The 19,550-nt window shown below is 50.3% G+C and overlaps 1 protein-coding gene and 1 long non-coding RNA gene across 2 annotated transcripts; both read left to right on the forward strand.

Annotated features, from left to right (window-relative positions):
- Positions 1-813: 813 nt before the first annotated feature.
- On the forward strand, positions 814-6,970 carry LOC134479612 (uncharacterized). Its single transcript, XR_010053155.1, has 2 exons — positions 814-1,913; positions 6,744-6,970. It is a non-coding gene; the product is annotated as an uncharacterized LOC134479612 (long non-coding RNA).
- A 4,084-nt stretch (positions 6,971-11,054) lies between these two features.
- On the forward strand, positions 11,055-14,731 carry Krt18 (keratin 18). Its single transcript, NM_053976.1, has 7 exons — positions 11,055-11,490; positions 12,216-12,298; positions 12,613-12,769; positions 13,380-13,544; positions 13,630-13,755; positions 14,024-14,247; positions 14,554-14,731. The coding sequence occupies exons 1-7, from the start codon at positions 11,095-11,097 to the stop codon at positions 14,672-14,674; spliced, it is 1,272 nt and encodes a 423-aa protein (NP_446428.1). The 5' UTR covers positions 11,055-11,094; the 3' UTR covers positions 14,675-14,731.
- The last annotated feature ends 4,819 nt before the right edge of the window (positions 14,732-19,550 follow it).

The raw sequence follows: 19,550 nt of genomic DNA on the forward strand, positions 1-19,550 counted from the left end.
GGCATAGCCAAGCACCCTGATTGTAACTCCAGTCCACGTGTGGACTGTGGACATTTTTCTTCATTTGTCCCATCGGATCCTCACAATGACCTTGGGAGTTCAGTATTATTATTATTATCTTTATTTTCTTGTGAGGAATCCAGGACTTTGAGAGGCAAGTCGTGCCATGAAAAGCATGGTCAGGGTTTGAGCAGGGCCTGGGGTTCTACGCTTACATCTCTCACACTGCAAACCGGAGGACCTTCCTCAGGACACTGCCATGTTCTGCTCAGCAGAGCGTTTGTGGGAGCCAGTTCCACCCAGACGGGTCCTGTCCTCCGCTTTCCTCCTCACCTTCTTGCCCTCAATCTGGATCCAAGAATGTGGGGAATCGTGAGGAAATAATCAATGCTATACTGAGGACGGCACCTAAGTCCCTGGGTAGCAGGGCAAAAACCAACCATCCCCCCAACACACACACACACCCCACACACTACCTGTGCTAATGCCTCCCCCTCAAGTGAGTCCCAGCCCTTCCCAACTCTAGGAGGACATAGGTAGGGTGAGGGGCAGCAGGGCAAGACCAAAAAAGGTAAGGGTCTGAAATACAATCAATGATTCACCCTCCTTTGGCCTCCCCTGAAGGTTTAGGGGCTGGACGCTTGAAATTCCAGCCTATCCCCGAGGAGACACTTAGGTGTCAGTTACCTGGACAGCATGAGGACGACTCTGTTTATCAAAACTAAAGGTTGCCATGGCAACTAGGGCAAGAGCAGTGAGGGCTGGGAGCAAAGGTCTTGAACAAGGGGTGGGGCCATTACCCAGCCCCAAGGCTCTGCTGCCAGCCTGCCACATGTGTGCCACCGAGGCCCGCTCTAACCCAGCACCCCCTTGTGGCCAAGTGGAGGGCAGCCCAGAAGTGAGGAGGGGCCACATATTTTATAGAAACATTGTATCCCTTCTCAAGCCTTGTCCTGTGCTTTCTCAATTGAGACCAGAGACAGATGCTGCCTGCCTATGATAAGAGGCCTTCCGGACTTCTGTGTCAGAGGGAAGAAGGAATGAGGAACTGCCCTAACGGCAGAGTAGGGAGCCTGCTGGCTAAAGAAGAGGGAGCTTCTTGGCTGGTAGGAAGGACCAGAATCTAAACTGCTTTTTCCTGTTACCAAATCATGAGCTTTTTTGTCCAATTGGGTCCCCCATGACTGCCACCATCAAGTCTTTTTCTAAAATTTTATTTTTTATTTTAAATGCGTGAGTGTTTGACCTGCATTGTGCATGTGCAGCAGGCCTGGTGTCACTGAGGTCCACAAGAAGGTGTCAGATCTCCTGGAACTAGAATTGATGGTTATGAGCCACTACGTGGAAGCCAGGAACTGAACCTGGGTCCTCTGGAATGACCGCCAGTGCTCTTAACCTCGGAGCCATCTCTCCAGCCCCAACCGTCATTCTGTTGTTTCATTTTGTTTTTGAGACAGGGTTTCTCTGTGTCATCCTGGCTGTCATGGAACTTGCTTTCTAGACCAGGCTGGCCTCAAACTCAGAAATTCTCCTGCATCTGCCTCCTGAGTGCTAAGATTAAAGGCATGTGCCACCACCGCCTGGATCCAACTGTCATTTTTTTTTTAAGATTTATTTATTTAATGTATATGAGTACACTGTAGCTGTCTCCAGACATACCAGAGGAGGGCATCAGATTCTATTACAGATGATCGTGAGCCACCATGTGGTTGCTGGGTGATGTGCCCTTTGGAACTCTGACACGCAGTGCTAACAGCTAGTGACACAGGAAGCTCCCCCACGGAGGCTATTTGAATCTGCCTCCATCTCTTTTCTTCTGGTTAATTTCCTGGGTGGCCAACATCTCGGAACATTCATGGCAGCTGCTCATCTATGTCTCAGTGGTCACCTGATATCTCACCTCAAATCTGCAGGTATTGTGGTGGGTAGTTTTGTCTACCTGACAAAAACTCAAATATATCCAGGAAGAAAAAAAAATCTTTTTTTTTTTTTTGGAGCTGGGGACCGAACCCAGGGCCTTGTGCTTGCTAGGCAGGCGCTCTACCACTGAGCCAAATCCCCAACTCCGAAGAAAAAAATCTTAATGGAGAAAATGTCGCTATAAGATTGGCCTGTAGGCAAGTCTGTAGGGTATTTTCATGAGCAATGATTGATGTGGAAAAGTCCCACCCACTGTGGTTGGTGCCATCCCAGGGTTGGTGGCCCTAGATCATTCAAGAGAGCAGGCTGAGCAAGCCATGAGGAGCAATCGAGTAAAGACCATTCATTCCTCCATGGCTTCTGCTTCAGTTCCTGCCTCCAGGTTCCTGCTTTGAGTTTCTGCTCCGACTTCCTTTGATGATGGACTGTAATGTGGGAGTTTAAGATAAAAGAAATTCCTTCTGTACACATGGAGGGACTCATGGCTCCAGGCACATAGGTAACAGAGGATGGCATTGTGTGGCACCATATGGGGAGAAGTCCTTGGCCCTGTGAAGGCTCATTTCCCCGGTGTAGGGGAATGCCAGGGTGTTGAGGTGGAGTGGGTGGGTAGGAGTGGGAGCGTCTTCATAGAAGCAGGAGGAGGGGAGGGGATTGGGAGAGTGGGAGAAAGGGGATAACATTTGAAATATAAATACATAAAATATCTAATAAAAAAGATGATGATGAAGAATAAAAGAAAGAAAGAAAGAAAGAAAGAAAGGAAGGAAGGAAGGAAGAAAGGAAGGAAGGAAGAAGGAAAGAAAGAAAGAAAGAAAGAAAGAAAGAAAGAAAGAGAGAAATCCCTTCCTTCACAAGTTGCTTTTGGTCCTGCTGTTTCATCATAGCAACAGAAACCCTAACTAAACAGGTTCCAAACTGAACAGCTAAGTAACGCTAGCTGAGGGCCACCTCCATTAATCCCTGCCTGGCAGGCAGCATCTCCCGCCTCCAAAGCCAGAAGCCTGGCATTGCCTGAAGCTCAGACACAAGAGCCTGCCACACTGAACTAGTTGAGACTAAGCCATGTGATTTCTGTGAAGTGCTGCGCCTGATGGCACACCACACATGCTCACCATGGGCTGCTGTTGCTTGAAGAGGTATATATTGCTTGGGTGGTTGTAGAAGTGGAGGGAGGAGGATTAGAAGTTCAAGATCATCCTTAGCTCCCCAGCAAATCCAAGGCCAGCCTTGTCTCAAAAACCAAAGCAACAACAAGACATTAGGAACATCTCATTAAAAGAAGCTGTTAAGAGACAGTTGGGCCGGGCTAGCAAGACAGACCAATGGCAATGGTGCTTGCCTCCAGCCTGATGTCTGGTTTAATCCCCCATGACCCACATGGTGAAGGGAGAGAACTGACTCTTGAAAGCTGTCCTCGGACTCCATAGGTGCTCTGTAGAATGTGCCCAGCAACACACGAAAACACATGCACATACACAGACATGCATGTACACACAGACAGACACACACACACACAAATGTACACCCAGAGACACACAGACACACACACAAATATACACCCAGAGACACACAGACACACACACACACAAATGTACACACACAGACACACACACATGAATACACACACAGATACACGTACACACAGAGACACACATGTGCACACATGAGGGACAGAGACAGAGCAAGCGAGAAAAAGAGAGAGGGGGGCGGGACGTGAAGAAAGAAGCCAGGCATAGTGCTGCACACTTTTTTTTTTTCCGGAGCTGAGGACTGAATCCAGGGCCTTGCGCTTGCTAGGCAAGCACTCTACCACTGAGCTAAATCCCCAACCCCTGTGTTGCACTTTTAATCCCAACGGGAAGCACAGACAGGGAACTTTGAGTTCCACGACAGCTCGGGCTACATAGTCAGACCCTATCTTGAGAACAAAACAAAACAAACAAGGAAGAAAGAAAGAGAAAAAGAAAAAGACATTGTAAATCATAATATATATTGAAGATGAGGGGGAGGAGGAGGAGGAAGAGGAGGAGGAAGAGAAGGACGAGGGGGAGGAGGAGGAAGAGAAGGAAGAGGGGGAAGAGGAGGAAGAGAAGGAAGAGGGGGAAGAGGAGGAAGAGAAGGAAGAGGGGGAGGAGGAGGAAGAGAAGGAAGAGGGGGAAGAGGAGGAGGAAGAGGAGGATGAGGGGGAGGAGGAAGAGGAAGAGAAGGAAGAGGGGGAAGAGGAGGAAGAGAAGGATGAGGGGGAGGAGGAAGAGGAGGAGGAAGAGAAGGATGAGGGGGAGGAGGAAGAGGAGGCGGAAGAGAAGGATGAGGGGGAGGAGGAGGAGGAAGAGGAGGAGGAAGAGAAGGATGAGGGGGAGGAGGAGGAGAAGGAGGAAGAGGAGGAAGAGGAGGAGGAAGAGAAGGACGAGGGGGAGGAGGAGGAAGAGAAGGAAGAGGGGGAGGAGGAGGAAGAGAAGGAAGAGGGGGAAGAGGAGGAAGAGAAGGAAGAGGGGGAAGAGGAGGAAGAGAAGGAAGAGGGGGAGGAGGAGGAAGAGAAGGAAGAGGGGGAAGAGGAGGAGGAAGAGAAGGATGAGGGGGAAGAGGAGGAAGAGAAGGACGAGGGGGAGGAGAAAGAGGAGGAGGAGGAGGAGAAAGAGGAGGAGGAAGAGGAGGAGGAAGAGAAGGATGAGGGGGAGGAGGAGGAGGGAGAGGAGGAGGAGGAGGAGAAGTAGATTGGAAGATGGCTCATGAGCAGTGTTTAAGCCAAGCCTGATGAATGCACACCGGTGGTCCCAGCACTTGGAGGCTGAAAGGGGACAGCCTGGGCTACATAACAGTGTCCCTTCTATGAGCTTCATTCATCTTTGTTTAGACCCAGATTCCTCCGGAAATCCACCTCCCCCATTTCCCCTCCAACTTTCCATACCGGAGCTGCTTTTTGTGGTTGTTTTGACTTGATGTTGTTTTTTTTTTCAATGATCTACTTATTCGTATATTTTTATGTGTGTTAGTGTTTCACCTGCATGTATGTTTCCATGAAGATGTCAGATCCCCTGCAACGGGAGCCACAGACAGTTGTGAGCTGCTAAGTGGGTGCTGGGAATTGAACCTGGGTCCCCTGAAAGAGCGGTTACTACTCTCACCCACTGAGCCATCTCTCTAGCTCCTTCACTTGGTTCTGTTTTGTTTTTCAACAGTCTCCTGTAATCTAGGCTAGTCTCAAACTTGCTATGTAGCTGAGGCTGGCCTTGGACTCGTGAACCCACCCCAGTGCTAAAATTATAAAAATGAGTCACCATGCTCAGCCTTCTCTTGCTTTTCCTTTTATTTTACTTATTTGTTTGTTTGTTTTTGTGTTTAATCAGATTCTCACTGAGTAGGCCTGGCTGTCCTAGAACTCACTCTGTAGACCAGGCTGGCCTTGAACACACAGAAAATTCACCTGCCTCTACCTCCTGAGTGCTGGTATGAGAGACAAGCACCACTGTGCCTGGTTCCTTCCCTTGTTTTTCACACAACTGATGTCACTTTCATGTCAACCTCAGACATCTAGAACTCCACTCTCTTCACCAGCTTCTCACTAAGGCCTTCTGGTTGCCTTTCATGCACCTCTCTCACTCTTCCCTCTGGAGGAGAGGCAGGAACATGGCAGGTTACCTATGAGTCCCAGCTCTGCCACCTGCTAGTGCAGTCGCTGCTCACATTTCGGTTTGAATGTCACTTCCTCAAGACTCTTCTCTGGACTCAGTGATTGCTGCTATCAACTTCTACTGCCTTTGGTCTTCTCACCATGGAATTGTAAAGAATCAGTCTTCTGCCTTCTTTAATGGCCAAGCTGCTGGCATTCCCTCTAGGCTCTGCCCCCACAGTTACCTGGCAATAGCCAGGGAGGCTGACTAATTATAAAAGGGGCTGCTTGCTCCCCACCCCCGCCACTCTCTTGTTCTCCTGCTTTCTTACCCTCTTCCCCCTCTGTCCCTTCTCTCCCCATTCCCTTCCCCTCCTCTCTCTTCACTTGTTCATGACTGGCCTCTACTCTTCTCCCTCCCTCTCCCCTCCCCCTCCCACTCCCCCTCCCTCTCCTTCCCCCTCTCTTCCTCTCTCTCTCTGTCTCTCTCTGTCTCTTTCTCCCTTTCTCTGTCTCTATACCCCTTCAACTCCCCTCCCCAATGCCCTGAATAAGCTCTATTCTATACTATTTCATCGAGTAGCTGGTACCTCATGGGGAAGGGATACCTCAGCAGGGGCCCACACCCCCTTCCCCGCTTTTTTTTCTTCTTCTTTTTTTTTTTTTGGAGCTGGGGACCGAACCCAGGGCCTTGTGCTTGCTAGGCAAGTGCTCTACCACTGAGCTAAATCCCCAACCTGGCTTTTTCTTTTTTTATAAAACACATGAGCAGGCTTGCTGTGTATTGCCATGCTCTCTAGGGAAACCTCCCACCCACTCACCCTGCCACCACTGAGGGGACGGTGCCCTTCGCCCTGCCACCTCCAAGGAGACGGTGCCCTCCCTGTGTCCTTCTCAACAGTCTGGGGGTTTGTTCCATTGTGATTCCAGGGATAGAACCCAAGGCCTTGTGCAAGTTGAGGCTCAGCAGCGAGCGCCTCAACTGGCTGAGCCTTCTCACTGGACAGCCTCGCTCACTTTTTTTCCTTCCCTTCACACTCAAGTCCTACCTAAATCCCCTCAGCCAGTGATTCCGGAGAGGACCCTGCATGGTGTTGTGGAAGGTTTCAGGACACCCCACCCCCACCCCCTACCAAAGACACAAAGGGTAGGCACTGCCTTTTTCCAAGTTTGCATCCTGCTTCTCTAACCTCCAGCCTTTGTTTTCCAGGTACTTAAAAGGTGATCTCTCTAGGCACTCACTGCCTGCCAAGTCGAAAGGCAGGAAGAGAAAAGGTATCGATCACCCGGAGTTTGGCTGCGTGGTTTTCAGAACACATTCTTGGCCACACTACTGCTCTGTTTCACCCTCTTTCCTGTAGACTCATTCTTTGCACCACACCCCTTAGCCCTGCATGGCTACCGCTGAAGAAACTAAAGCTAATGCTGTTTGCTTAAGATCATGTCGTTTGCTTGGTTCATGTTTCTAATCCTGGCACACTCGGGAGGCAGGGGCAGGTGTATCTCCGTGAGTTCAAGGCCAGCCTGGTCTACATAGTGAGGATGGCCAGAGCTGCACAGAGAGAGAGAGAGCCTGTCTAAAAAACAAAAGAGGGTCCATGAATGTTCTCCTCTGGGCAGACTCTAAGGTATTGGGGCTGCACCTGAAGACAGAACAGGAAGGGAAGGAAGAAGAGATCAGGTAAAGCCACCCTAAGGAAGGAGGCTGGAGTGGAGAGCAGGAGGCATGGAGTTTCTAAGGTACCAGCTTCAGCACCTGGAGAACCCTGGCAGGCACGAGTGTTCCTGAGTGGGAGTTTAGAGTTTTCCTCTTCTGTTAGTGCTGGGAAAGGGCCGTCTGATAGGAACAACTGAGGGAATAATCCTGAAAGCATCCTTGCACCCCACCCTCCCACTCTGAGGGAGTATGTCCTGCAGCCCTAGGACTTCCAATGGGAGGAGACCTCCACAGACTCCCTCCTCAGCAGCATCTGAAGCTGCACATGCCCCTCCCCTTCCCTCCAAGTTCTCCTCTATCTTCCCAACTCTCTAGAGCCTACTTCAAGTTACAGACCAGTCATCCAGGTAACTGTGACTGGCTTCAAATCCCCTACTTGAAGGTCTGATTCTCCTGCCTCTGCCTCCCAAGTGCTGGGATTGAAAATGTGCCCCACCTGCTCAGCTCACCCTTTCCAATAACTGTGTAAACCCAAACCATTTACTGAGCTGCCCCTCCAAGCCCATTCCCCACCAAACTCATTTTACCCAGAGTTCCACCGCAGAGTCTCGGAGCCCTGTCAACCCCCACGGAGGGAGTCTGCGTCTCCCGACTCTCACCTCATCCCCCATTTTCTCCAACCCTGAGTCACATAGTCCTTCAAGGAGAGGCTCAGGCTGTAACCCCAGCTCTCCGGAGGATCATACATTCAGAGACAGCCTGGGCAACATTTCAAAACTGTCTCGAAAAGGTTAAATAATCACAGGGTACACCCCTGCCATTCCTCGCACTCCTGAAGGATGGGGAGACTGATCCCTGGAGTTCCAGGGCCAACCTGGACCACACAGTGTGCTCCAAGAAAGACGGTGGAACAGGTACAGACCCTCCACACAGACCTGGAACGACTTTCTGAATACTTCCCACCCCCACCTCCTCGGAGCGGGAGGGGGACGGGTGGGGGGCAGGGAAATAGCCAGACTGATAACAATCTCGAGGCCAACGGACTCCAGACCCTCACAATCCCCTCTAATCCTCTAATCTCTCACTATCTACTTTTGTGCATAGCTTGGATGTAGCCCCTAGTAGGAGAATGAGGGGGGGGGGGAGCACGGGAGGAGGGAGAGCAGCCGCAGCCCATTCCACAGTCACCGCCGAGCTTTCTCCTAGTTAAACCTGCAGTGCAGGTTCCCTCCCCTTCCGTGGGTCAAGGGAATGAAGGGCCCTTCGGGAGGGGACCACCTTCTCCCCCAACCCCGACATTCGCCCAGTCCATCCCTCACCCCACCGTTCAACCTTCTCTTTTCAAGTCTTTGTTCTGAGGGCTCCTGAGCTGACCGCTCGCTCCTCCCTCTCTCTGGCCTGGCTTCACTGCTTGCTCCATTCCTGTCTCCACCTGGCCACCCACAGCCCGGAGGCCCAGCCCAGGGGATTTTGGATCGAAACTATTCCCTCCCTCACGCTACTCTTCCCAACCCTGTTAGAAACTGCCAGGCCGAGCTTTAAGGCCTGATTCCAGAGAAATCTGGAACTGCTGGGAAAAAGGGTAAGCTGGTACTGGACTCCGGAGGTCGGTATTTGCCCAGATGCCGCAAGAGGTCAGGAATGCGACCATCTACGTTAACTGCTAGATAAGGAGATATTGCAGCTCTCCTGCCCTACAGCAAACCTCTCCGCCATAGAAGGGCCAGCGCTTCAGGGGTGGGGCAAGATCCAAGCCGGATCTACCCAGAGGCCTAGGGAAGAATTCTAGGGTCTTCTAGTCATTGCTGAAAGAACTCAAAGTCCACCGTGGTCAGACGTGACTAGAAGCCTCCTCCCCATGTCCTCCTGATGGAGGAGGCCTCATTCGGCAACAGTAATTCCTATTCTTCAGGAATGAGTGCTGTACTAACATCCCCGCGCACCGCCTTCCAGAGGACTAGACACGTGGGTTTTTTTTTTCTCCTACCCATAGAAGTGAAAAACAAAATGGAAGTTCAGTTTAGTGACTTTCTGAGGTCACCCAACCAGCAAAGTACCCAAGATGGATAATGTAAAACTTAAAATTAAAAAAATAATAAAAAATAATATTAAAAAAAGTGTCCGCAGAACATTTAATTGGTACACTTCATTGCACAGTTCTATAAAATAGAGCAATTGTGGGATTGTGGGGGGGTGGGGTTTGTAAAATTGACAGCCTTTGAACTGGTCAGGATCTCCTGACACCCCCCCTCCCTAGGAACTTTCATGCAAAGCCAGTGGGCTTTTGTATGTTTGTTACTTTGCATTCCATTTGCCTGGCTGTCTCTGGCAACACCCAACCTCCCCAGCCAAGTCCCACGGAGTCTCTGAGGTTTTCCCGTCCGTCCGGAAGGAAGCAGGCTTCAAACCATTCATTCACACCCAGCACGCATCAGCCCCGTCTTCCTCTCTTGCCTGATCTACTGACCTGGGCTCTTCCTAAGGCCCCTTTTCTCTCCTGGTTTTACTCTTCTATGTGCATGTACACAGAGTCGTTTCAGCTGGCCGCTCGATAAGGATCAATAAGTCCAATCCAGAGCAAAGAGCATGGCCACAGGTATCACAAACACTGAGTCCTGCCTGAAAAACGGGCTCCTCCTGCTGACCAACTCCAACCTCGGGGGGGTTTCTCCCTCTTCATTCAGCAGGAGTGGTCGTCCAGCTGGGGGGGGCGGGGGGAGTGGGGTGTCTCTTTTCCCCAGGGGATAAGCCAGAAAGACAGAGAGCATTATAAAAACTGGCCAGGAAGGAAAGAAGACTCAGGGAGCAGAAAAAGGAGGCAGATTCAAGGGAGCAACAGAAATCCGGATGGAGGGGCAGGCAATATGGTTCAAACTTAGTAGGGCGTTTCTGATATCTGGTCTAGCGACTCAGACCCCAACCTGTCCAGACACAATGGATAGGAGGGACAGTGATTTCTCACCCTTGCTGTTCTCATGGCTACTAGAAGGTATCTAGCAAATACTGGTTAAATCTATGTGCTCTTGGGCTGACCAAGTTCTCAGCTATGAGGCCTTGGGTTTGATCTTCAGCACCCTGTAGGCTGAAAGTGATGGATGTCTCATGCCTGGGACCCCAGCACTTCAAAAGTGGGACGGAATGACCAGGAGTTGATCCCCATCCTCTGCCACATGGAAAGTTCAAGGCCAGCCTGAGCTACTTGAGACCCTGTCTCAAAAAGAGAAGGGTGAGGGAAGAAAGAAAATGGTAGGTGTCCGGATATGGGATGCCTCTTCTGCATAATCACAAAGGTCCCGCTAAAGCCTCCTGGGAGTGAGTTGAGTGAGGACCTGTGTCCCCACGCGTTTGAAAATATGTATTTCCATGGTTCCCTATGGAGCCACAGCAGTGTCTTGGGACTGGAGCGAGGTGGTTGGGGGGAGGACCAAGAGACCTGCGCTCAGGTTCGTGTTTCTCTTCCTCTTCTTGAGCTCCCAATTTTCTTTCCCCAGAATTCCTGGGGTTCCACGATTGCCCCCAGACTTAAGCAAGGAACACACCACAAAATCTTCACCCTAATGGATCCCTCTTCTATCTATGTAAAAAAGATATTAAAAAACGCCATTTCCTGCCCTGAAAACAGACACTCAAGGGCTAACACTACCTGCTATCCTTTGTGCACCCATTAGTCACCCCCTCCCTGTGTCGGTGACGGTGGCAGGTATGTGCAGAAGCCAAGAAGGGCTGCGACCCGGTAGGTCACAGGAATCCCGTTCTTGGCGCCCGCGGCTCCGGTGGCGGGGGCGGGGCCTGTTGGGGAGGTCCCACCTCCTCCCTTGCCGATATAACAACAGGTCGAGGACTGCCACCCACCGCAGCGGAACTCCAATCCTGGTCTCTCGCTTCGTTCTCCTCTCCAGACAAGATGAGCTTCACCACCCGCTCCACCACCTTCTCCACCAACTACCGGTCCCTGGGCTCTGTGCGGACTCCCAGCCAGCGGGTCCGGCCTGCCAGCAGCGCAGCCAGCGTCTATGCAGGTGCTGGGGGCTCAGGGTCCCGGATATCCGTGTCCCGCTCTGTCTGGGGTGGCTCCGTGGGGTCCGCAGGCCTGGCGGGAATGGGTGGGGTCCAGACTGAGAAGGAGACCATGCAAGACCTGAACGACCGCCTGGCCAGCTACCTAGACAAGGTGAAGAACCTGGAAACCGAGAACAGGAGACTAGAGAGCAAAATCCGGGAATATCTGGAGAAAAGGGGTCCCCAGGGCGTCAGAGACTGGGGCCACTACTTCAAGACCATCGAAGATCTGAGGGCTCAGGTAAGGGGCCTGAAGGGGGAAGGGAGCAGTAGCTCCCGATTGTTCTGTCCGTCCAATGCTCCCACACCCCCAAACTTGAATAGGGTGTGGGCGATTGACTCCCTCCACTCATTCCCCATTCACCACACACCCCTACTACATGGGACCGAGTTAGGAATACTCTGGATTCCCCACCCACAACCTGTGGGAATTCCAAGCGTAGTGGCTCCACAAGGGAGCCGGCTTCCCCAAAGCAGTGTAGTGGGAAGGGAACAGGATCAAAAGCATCGCAAAAAAAAAAAAAAGGTCATAAAACGAACCCAGACACTCACTTCTTTTTCAGTGGGGACAGTTAGAGGGTTAAGCGGATGTAGCTAAGGCTGAGTCATCTAGGAGTAAACAGGAGCCTACCTGTAGGAGGGGCCAGCGGGGCGGTAGGGGGGGCGTCCCAGGACAGGGGTTTAGCAGGTGCACCTGGAGAAGATGCCAGGAAAAGAAGATCAGAGAAGTCTTGTTGGAAGCTGCTCTTTTGTAAGCAATCCAGATAGTACAGGCTCCAGGCAGAGGGGCAAGGAGTTCAGGAAGGGAGAGGGAAGATAGAAGCACTGGCCCTCTGGCTGTTCCTGGGAGTGGGATAGATTCATCTGAAACATAAGACCTGTTTTCCCACCCTCCGCTCCTACACACACACACCCTCATTTGACCCGGAACTCCCAGAGCGACTCTCTCCACTGTAATCCACCCAGATCTTTGCGAATTCTGTGGACAATGCCCGCATCGTCCTGCAGATCGACAATGCCCGTCTTGCCGCTGATGACTTTAGAGTCAAGTAAGGCTGGGGCTGGGGCTGGGGCTGGGGCTGGGGCTGGGGCTAAGAATGGCCTACTCCTGGAACTGTGTTAGAGTGGGGTTCCTTCCTTTCGGAGGCTTATCCGGGTTAGGGTCCATTGACTACTACTGAGTTAGCTATTCACCTGGGCACCCCAGTTTAAGCACACAGTCCACAGCCAAGAGTAGAGCTGAGGGAATGATACCTGACTCCATGACCGGTTTATGGTGGGCACGAGGCTACTCTATGAAGGTGGCACTGGTTGAGAAGGTTCTAGACCAGGTGGGGCCCGCTGATCACCTCCACCCCCTCAGGTATGAGACGGAACTGGCCATGCGCCAGTCTGTGGAGAGTGACATTCATGGACTCCGCAAGGTGGTGGATGACACCAACATCACGAGGTTGCAGCTGGAGACAGAAATCGAAGCGCTCAAGGAGGAGCTGCTGTTCATGAAGAAGAATCATGAGGAGGTAAGTGGGGGGCCACCGACCAGGCCTGGGAGTTAAGGGCGAAGGCTACGTGGCCCACGCTGCCCCCAAAGCAGCCTTACACGGAAACAGCAGCCTAGGCGGTTTTGATTCAGAGCAGAGCCATTGGCTCATATATGTTCTATGGCTCACCCAAGTTGTGCTGTTAGGTCAGGGTAGGTTAGGGCCTGGCTTGTGAAGCCCTACCGCTTGGAAAGCTGAGGCAGGAGAATTAAGTTCAACACACAGCCTGTCTTACTAGATAGAGTAAAACAGAGATTGTGTGAGTAAGACCCTGAATTGGAGACAAAGGTGGGGACTGCCAGCCTCAGGAACTGGCGTTGATGGCGGAGCTGCGGGCCTTCTGGAAGAAGCTTAAGGTAAGACATGTGAAAGGAAGAAGCAGCTAAAATGAGGAGAGGAGATCGCCTGTAAGGGGCTGGTTAAGGCTGCATTCTTGCCTAGCTGGAGCAGAAGCCCAGATCTAGGCCCGCCAAGAGTTTCTTTCCTGTTCTCTTCTGCCTCCGCACTCAACATCACCTTCTAGAAAACACCATCAATAATGAAAGGCTGACCTTAAGTGCCCATCCCACCTTGTGTCTGCCTTCTTTAGGAAGTCCAAGGCCTGGAAGCTCAGATTGCCAGTTCTGGGTTGACTGTGGAAGTGGATGCTCCCAAATCTCAGGACCTCAGCAAGATCATGGCGGACATCCGTGCCCAGTATGAACAGCTGGCTCAGAAGAACCGTGAGGAACTGGACAAGTACTGGTCTCAGCAGGTACAAACTAGGAAGGCTGTCTGCCCCTGTGTGAGAGGGAGGTGCCAAGGACGGCAGGTCCTGACTGACCCTCCTCATCCTTCAGATTGAAGAGAGTACCACGGTAGTCACCACCAAGTCTGCCGAAATCAGGGACGCTGAGACCACACTCTTGGAGCTGAGACGCACCCTCCAGACCTTGGAGATTGACCTGGACTCGATGAAAAACCAGGTGAGTGCCCTCCAGTTGCCTGCTGCAGTTCTGCTGGGCCCAAACCTATGATACTTGGCCTCAGCCCCAACTGTCTCATCTCTAAGCCTCCTCCACACCCCTAACCCAATCAAGAGATTCCCTAAGATGAGTCACTTCGATTTGATTTTCCTATTACTCCCACACTGTAGCCTAGCATTTGATAGACAAGAGGCATGAAGACCCTTTCAGAGAATGAAGGGTTGAGCAGGCTAGGACTAGGGACTCACCCTCCTATCTCTGTGTGCAGAACATCAACTTGGAGAACAACCTCGGGGAAGTGGAGGCCAGATACAGGGTGCAGATGGAGCAACTCAATGGGGTCCTTCTGCATCTGGAATCAGAGCTGGCACAAACTCGGGCAGAAGGACAGCGCCAGACCCAGGAATACGAAGCCCTGTTGAACATCAAGGTCAAGCTTGAGGCGGAGATTGCCACCTACCGCCGCTTGCTGGAGGATGGGGACGATTTCAGGTGAGTGGCACCCTGTTAATCATACAAGCAAGGGGCTTTTCTCCACTCTTGAAGCTTTGGGAAGTCCCGAGCTCTGTTTGTTGGTAACCACTAACCAGTGGCCTCAAGTGAGTGAGTTACAGGTTCCCTCCCATGAGAAAAGAATGATTAAGTATTGCCCCTGGCTGTCTTTGGGATGGCACTGAGTTTTCTAGAAGAAATGGCTGAGAAGAATTTGGAAGTAAAGAAGGATCAGGGAACCCTTCTTCCACATTCTCTGTCTCCCCTCTCCTCTGGGCTGTTTATAACTAAGGTCATCTGTTACAGTCTCAACGACGCCCTGGACTCCAGCAACTCCATGCAAACTGTCCAGAGGACAACTACCCGTAAGGTCGTGGATGGCAAAGTGGTGTCCGAGACCAATGATACCAGAGTTCTGAGGCACTAAGGCTCAGAAGAAGGGAACCCCTTGGGGACTGAGGGACCAATAAAAGTTTAGAATCCACTGGATATCACTTTGTGTCTTCCTTGGCAGTCTTCCTGCTTGTGCACATGCACCTTAGGCAGAAGTCTCTTGACCTAGGGTTTCACACAGATTGGCCTTTGGGAGAGGAAAAGCCTGGGCTCTTGAAACATCTAAAAGAAGACAAAGTAGGAGATATGACCTCTCCGAGGTAGAGGTGAAAGTGTAATAAAACTGGAGCCACCCATTCAAGAGACCTGGTGAAGAAGCCAGGCATGATGGTGTGCACACGTGATTTAGGTTGAGGCTGGAGGAACTTGAGTTCAAGGCCAGCCTGGGCTATATAGCAAATTCCAGGGCAGCCTGCATCACATGCCAGTGTCCCGCTAAAACAAGAGCTGGGTGTGGTTGTGCGTATCTAAAATACCAGAGCTTAGTAGCGGCAAGAGGATCAGGAATTCAAGGTTATCATCTGCTACATAGCAAACTTGAAGTCAGCCTAAGCTAGATGAGAACTTGTCTCAAAAGGGAGCCTAGGAAGGGACTCAGAGAAGCCAGACATGTTGGCAAGACCTATAATCCCAGCACCTAGGAAACAGAAGCAGGAACATAATGAGTTAAAAGCCAGGCTAGGCCTAAAGCACCCTCTCTGAAAAGAAGGGGAAAAAAGCATATAAGTCTCCAGCAGAGTCCAGAGAAAACTCTACTTTTTCCTTTGCCTAAATCCCAAAGCTTCCCACCCAAAGATTCCCAAACCCCATCCCACACTCATTACCCAGAAACCTGTGCTCCCCTGGGCCCTGCTCTGGCACTCAGTGGAGACAACACTTTTCTGAGAGCTGGAGGTGTGGCCAGAAGTGAGGAGACATGAGTACAGAACATGAGAAAGCAATATACGTGGTAGAGCCCAGGGCAGGCACCAGGGTGGGCACCATGCAGGGAAAAATAGGAGCCCCATGGCACCATTCTGGGCTTTGTATTAGAGCTGTAGGACCAAGCAATGGAAACAACACATGTCTAAAATAGCAACCTGGTGAGGCACGGTGGTATGCAATAGTGCTTTCAGAAGGATCTCTGTGAGTTTGAGACCAGCCTGGTCTACATAGCCAGTTCATGATTGTCAATGCTACATAGAGAGATCCTGTCTCTACCACTACTTCTAATAAATAATGATTTAAAAATAAAAATAACAATCTGTTTCAATTGGGAGGATGATGTATCTTTCTTAGTTTAAAGAATTATACAAGTTAACATATTGTCCAAAAGGAAAGAGGGAAATAAAATTGAAAACATATCTCGGCTCCCCCAAAGTACTTTACCCCAGTTGAACATTTCTTCAGGACAAGCATATACAAATATTTTATTTTGCTTTTATAGATGCAGGGTTATCCTATAAATTCTGCACCTTAATTGCTTCAATTCCACATCCTTCTCTTAACAATGTATCTTGGAATAGGGCGTGTGGTGGCTCAAGTCTGTAATCCCAGTCCTCTGGAGGCTAAAGTGAGAGGATTACCCTGAGTTCGGGGCCAATATGGTTACAAAGTAAAGCCTTGTCTCACTCCTTTGAACAGCTGCATATAGCTATAGCATGGATACAAAGTTACTTAACCCAAATGCTCTAGTTCCTAGAGAAGTCTTGGTCTCCAGCAGTCTTGATTTAGCAAAAGGCTGCAGCTAAGGCCCATGTGTACTTTTGCACTCCCTAACCTTGTCTGCGGAGTAAGTTAGTAGAAACGGCACCATATAAACAGACATAGAAAGGACTTACGTTGGACCAGGCCCTCTGCTAACCTTCACTGTATACACTGAATAAAATGCCTGCTAGCTTTCTCTCAGAAAACTCAAAGCTTAAGACCAAAGACAAGGAGGTTTCTATGCCCTGAACCAACCACTCTGCTTGGTGCTTGGGAAGACAGACAGGGAGACAGACAGATAGACAGACAGACAGACAGACAGACAGACAGACAGACAAGAATCCTTATGGCCATGGAAATTACATTATGGTGATGGGAAGGAATAAAAGCCTCTAAAGATGATAAGAAGGGGTTGGGGATTTAGCTAAGTGGTAGAGCACTTACCTAGCAAGCGCAAGGCCCTGGGTTTGGTCCCCAGCTCTGAAAGAAAGAAAAGGAAAAAAAAAAAGATAAGAAAACGGATTGCGCAGCATGTCACCAGGGTAGGGTGGGGGTTAGTGGTACAGGCTGAGGAGAGGCAGGCAAGGAGTCTTGGAAGTGGAGTGTCAGGAGAGAGGGAGAGAAATAATCTCAATTCAGTCAGGAAAGTGTTTGCCTGAGAAGAGCAGTCTGTTTAGGGTTTCCAGAGTGGGAAAGTAAAGGTCACTTCACTTGAGGCCTTTGCTTCCTGAGACCCAGAGGACAGCACTAGATCGGCACGCAGCGCAGCTATACACCATGCAGGCCCAGAGAGTCAGGGGGAGGATGTTCAGTGGGCAGATCAGGGCCACTCTGCCCTTTCTGAGCAAGGTCCGAGTTACACAAGAAGTGAACTGGAGGTTTCTGTGGGAAGGGCCCCTAACATCTGACTTTCAGAGAAAACATTCTGCTGGAGAGCAAGGAGAGCTGATTCATACTGTTCACACCCACCTCCCCTGAATGAATACAGCAATCAACTGTATTCATTCCATGGATCCCATTGATCCATTTCCTCAAGCCACTACTTTATCTACCCACCCTAGCGGGTGTCTGCAGGAGACAGACCGGAGGGGAGAGATGGCCGGGCTATACTTCCTGAGATTTGTATGGGAAGGATGATTGAGATGGTTTCCTTGTCCCCGTCACTGTCTTCCAAATATGCAAGTATGGCATTGAATGTGTTTTCTCAAAGCGGGATGCCAAACCTGCCCAAAGCCAAAACAGAAAGTCCCTGGCAGGGCCCGAGTGGCGGCTGCAGCTGAATCAAGCTGAATCAAGCTGACCCAGGAAACCGGAGCTGAGGCACCTGACTGATTATCCCTTCCCGTGTAGATGGGGCTTTGCAGTTCCCAGGGCTCTTACCCAGTTGATCCTCATTGCAATCCTATGAGGTATTCGAGCCAGCAGCTATTACTGGCTCTGGGTCAGAGTTGGACACTGAGGTCCACAGACACCACGTGACCTGTCTGAATCTGCAGAGATAGGAACTTGAAGCAGGAGTGAGTTCACATCTCTGGGTTCTTTCTAGAGTGTGTCTAACTTGATTTTGGTTCTGTTTTGATTTGTTGGTTGGCTGGGTTTTGCTGTTGTGTGAGTGGAGTGTCTGTCTGTCTGTCTCTGTCTCTGTCTCTGTCTCTGTCTCTCTCTCTGTGTGTGTGTGTGTGTGTGTGTGTGTGTGTGTTCTCTTTATGTAGCCCTACCTGGCCTTAGATTTGCTGTGGCCCTCCAGTTTCTGCTTCCTCACTGCTAAGATTGTGTGCTACAACACTTGGTTGGTATACTTTGACTTCACGGCTAGCTGGCCAGGCTCATTCAGGAAGCCTTACACAGATGTGACTGACGCTTGAGTCCTCAAATTCAGAGATTCTAACTCAGTCGTTCAAGGGTGAGGCTCCAGGGCTCAGGGGAAATATTTGAAAATCTCCCTTGGTGACACTAACTGGCAGGCCATGTTGTCCCTAGAGTCTGCACCACGGTATTCTTTCCTGCTGCAGGTCAAGCTGTGTCTATTCTGATTGAGCATCATCCTGCAGTAGAAGCCCAAATTTTCCTCATTCCCCAGCAGGGAAAGGCAACTGCCTGCAGGGCAGCCCATGTGGTCCCTACACTGAAAGGGAAGATGATCCATCCCAAGATGATAATGTGGAGTCCCCTGTCCCGAGCTGTAGGTGTTCCATTCCATCCAGCCCAGATAATAAACTAGTCAACAGTACTGACAACCACAAGCAGTGTGTATCACATGACGCCCCTTGGGCAAAACAAAAAAATTTAGCTAGATAATTCCTATGGTTACGTAAAGGTCTCCTGGAGGATTCACAAGAAGCTGGAATTAATGGTTGCATCTGAGGGAAAAATTTGGTGTGGGGAGTAACCAAAGCTGGAGACTTGTGTCCAAATCTGTGTCTGTCAACATCTTCCAAATCGGCTAAAACAAACACATTTTATTTTAAAGGTAGAGGGTTAACTGGGCTATAGTGGCTCATGCTTTTAATCCCAGCACTTGGGAGGCAGGGGCAGGCAGATCTCTGAGTTTGAGGCCAGCCTGGTCTACAGAAAGACTTCCAGTACAGCCGGTACACAGAGAAAAAAAAAAAAAAGCAAACAAGAAAGAAAATTTAAAAAGGAAGGAAGGAAGGAAAGAAGGAAAGAAGGAAGGAAGGAAAGAAGGAAAGAAGAAAGGAAGGAAGGAAGGAAAGAAGGAAGGAAGGAAGGAAAGGAGGAAGGAAAGAATGGAGGAAGGAAAGAAGGAAGGAAGGAAGGAAAGAAGGAAGAAAGGAAGGAAGAAAGAAAGGAAGGAAGGAAGGAAGGAAGGAAGGAAAGAAGAAAGGAAGGAAGGAAGGAAGGAAGGAAAGAAGAAAGGAAGGAAGGGAGAAAGGAAGGAAGGAAAGGAGGGAAGAAGGAAGGAAGGAAGGAAGGAAGGAAGGAAGGAAGGAAGAAAGGAAGGAAGGAAGGTATCAAGCTGAGTATAGTGGGGTTTGCCTTTAATCCCAGTGCTGCAGAGGCAGAGATTTCTGTGAGCTCTAGGCCAGCCTGGTCTACGTAGTGAGACTGTGTCTCAAAACAAACAACAGACAAAAAAGTTCTGCTGGGGATTGAACCTAGAGCCTCCTGCACGATAAGCAAACGCTATAGCACTGAGATATACCACCAATTCTTTTTGTTTGTTTGATTGGTTTTGTTTCCAATGTTGGTTTGAGACAGGGTCT

The sequence above is a fragment of the Rattus norvegicus genome, chromosome 7 (genome assembly GCF_036323735.1).
Source record: "Rattus norvegicus strain BN/NHsdMcwi chromosome 7, GRCr8, whole genome shotgun sequence".
NCBI classification, from domain to species: domain Eukaryota; kingdom Metazoa; phylum Chordata; class Mammalia; order Rodentia; family Muridae; genus Rattus; species Rattus norvegicus.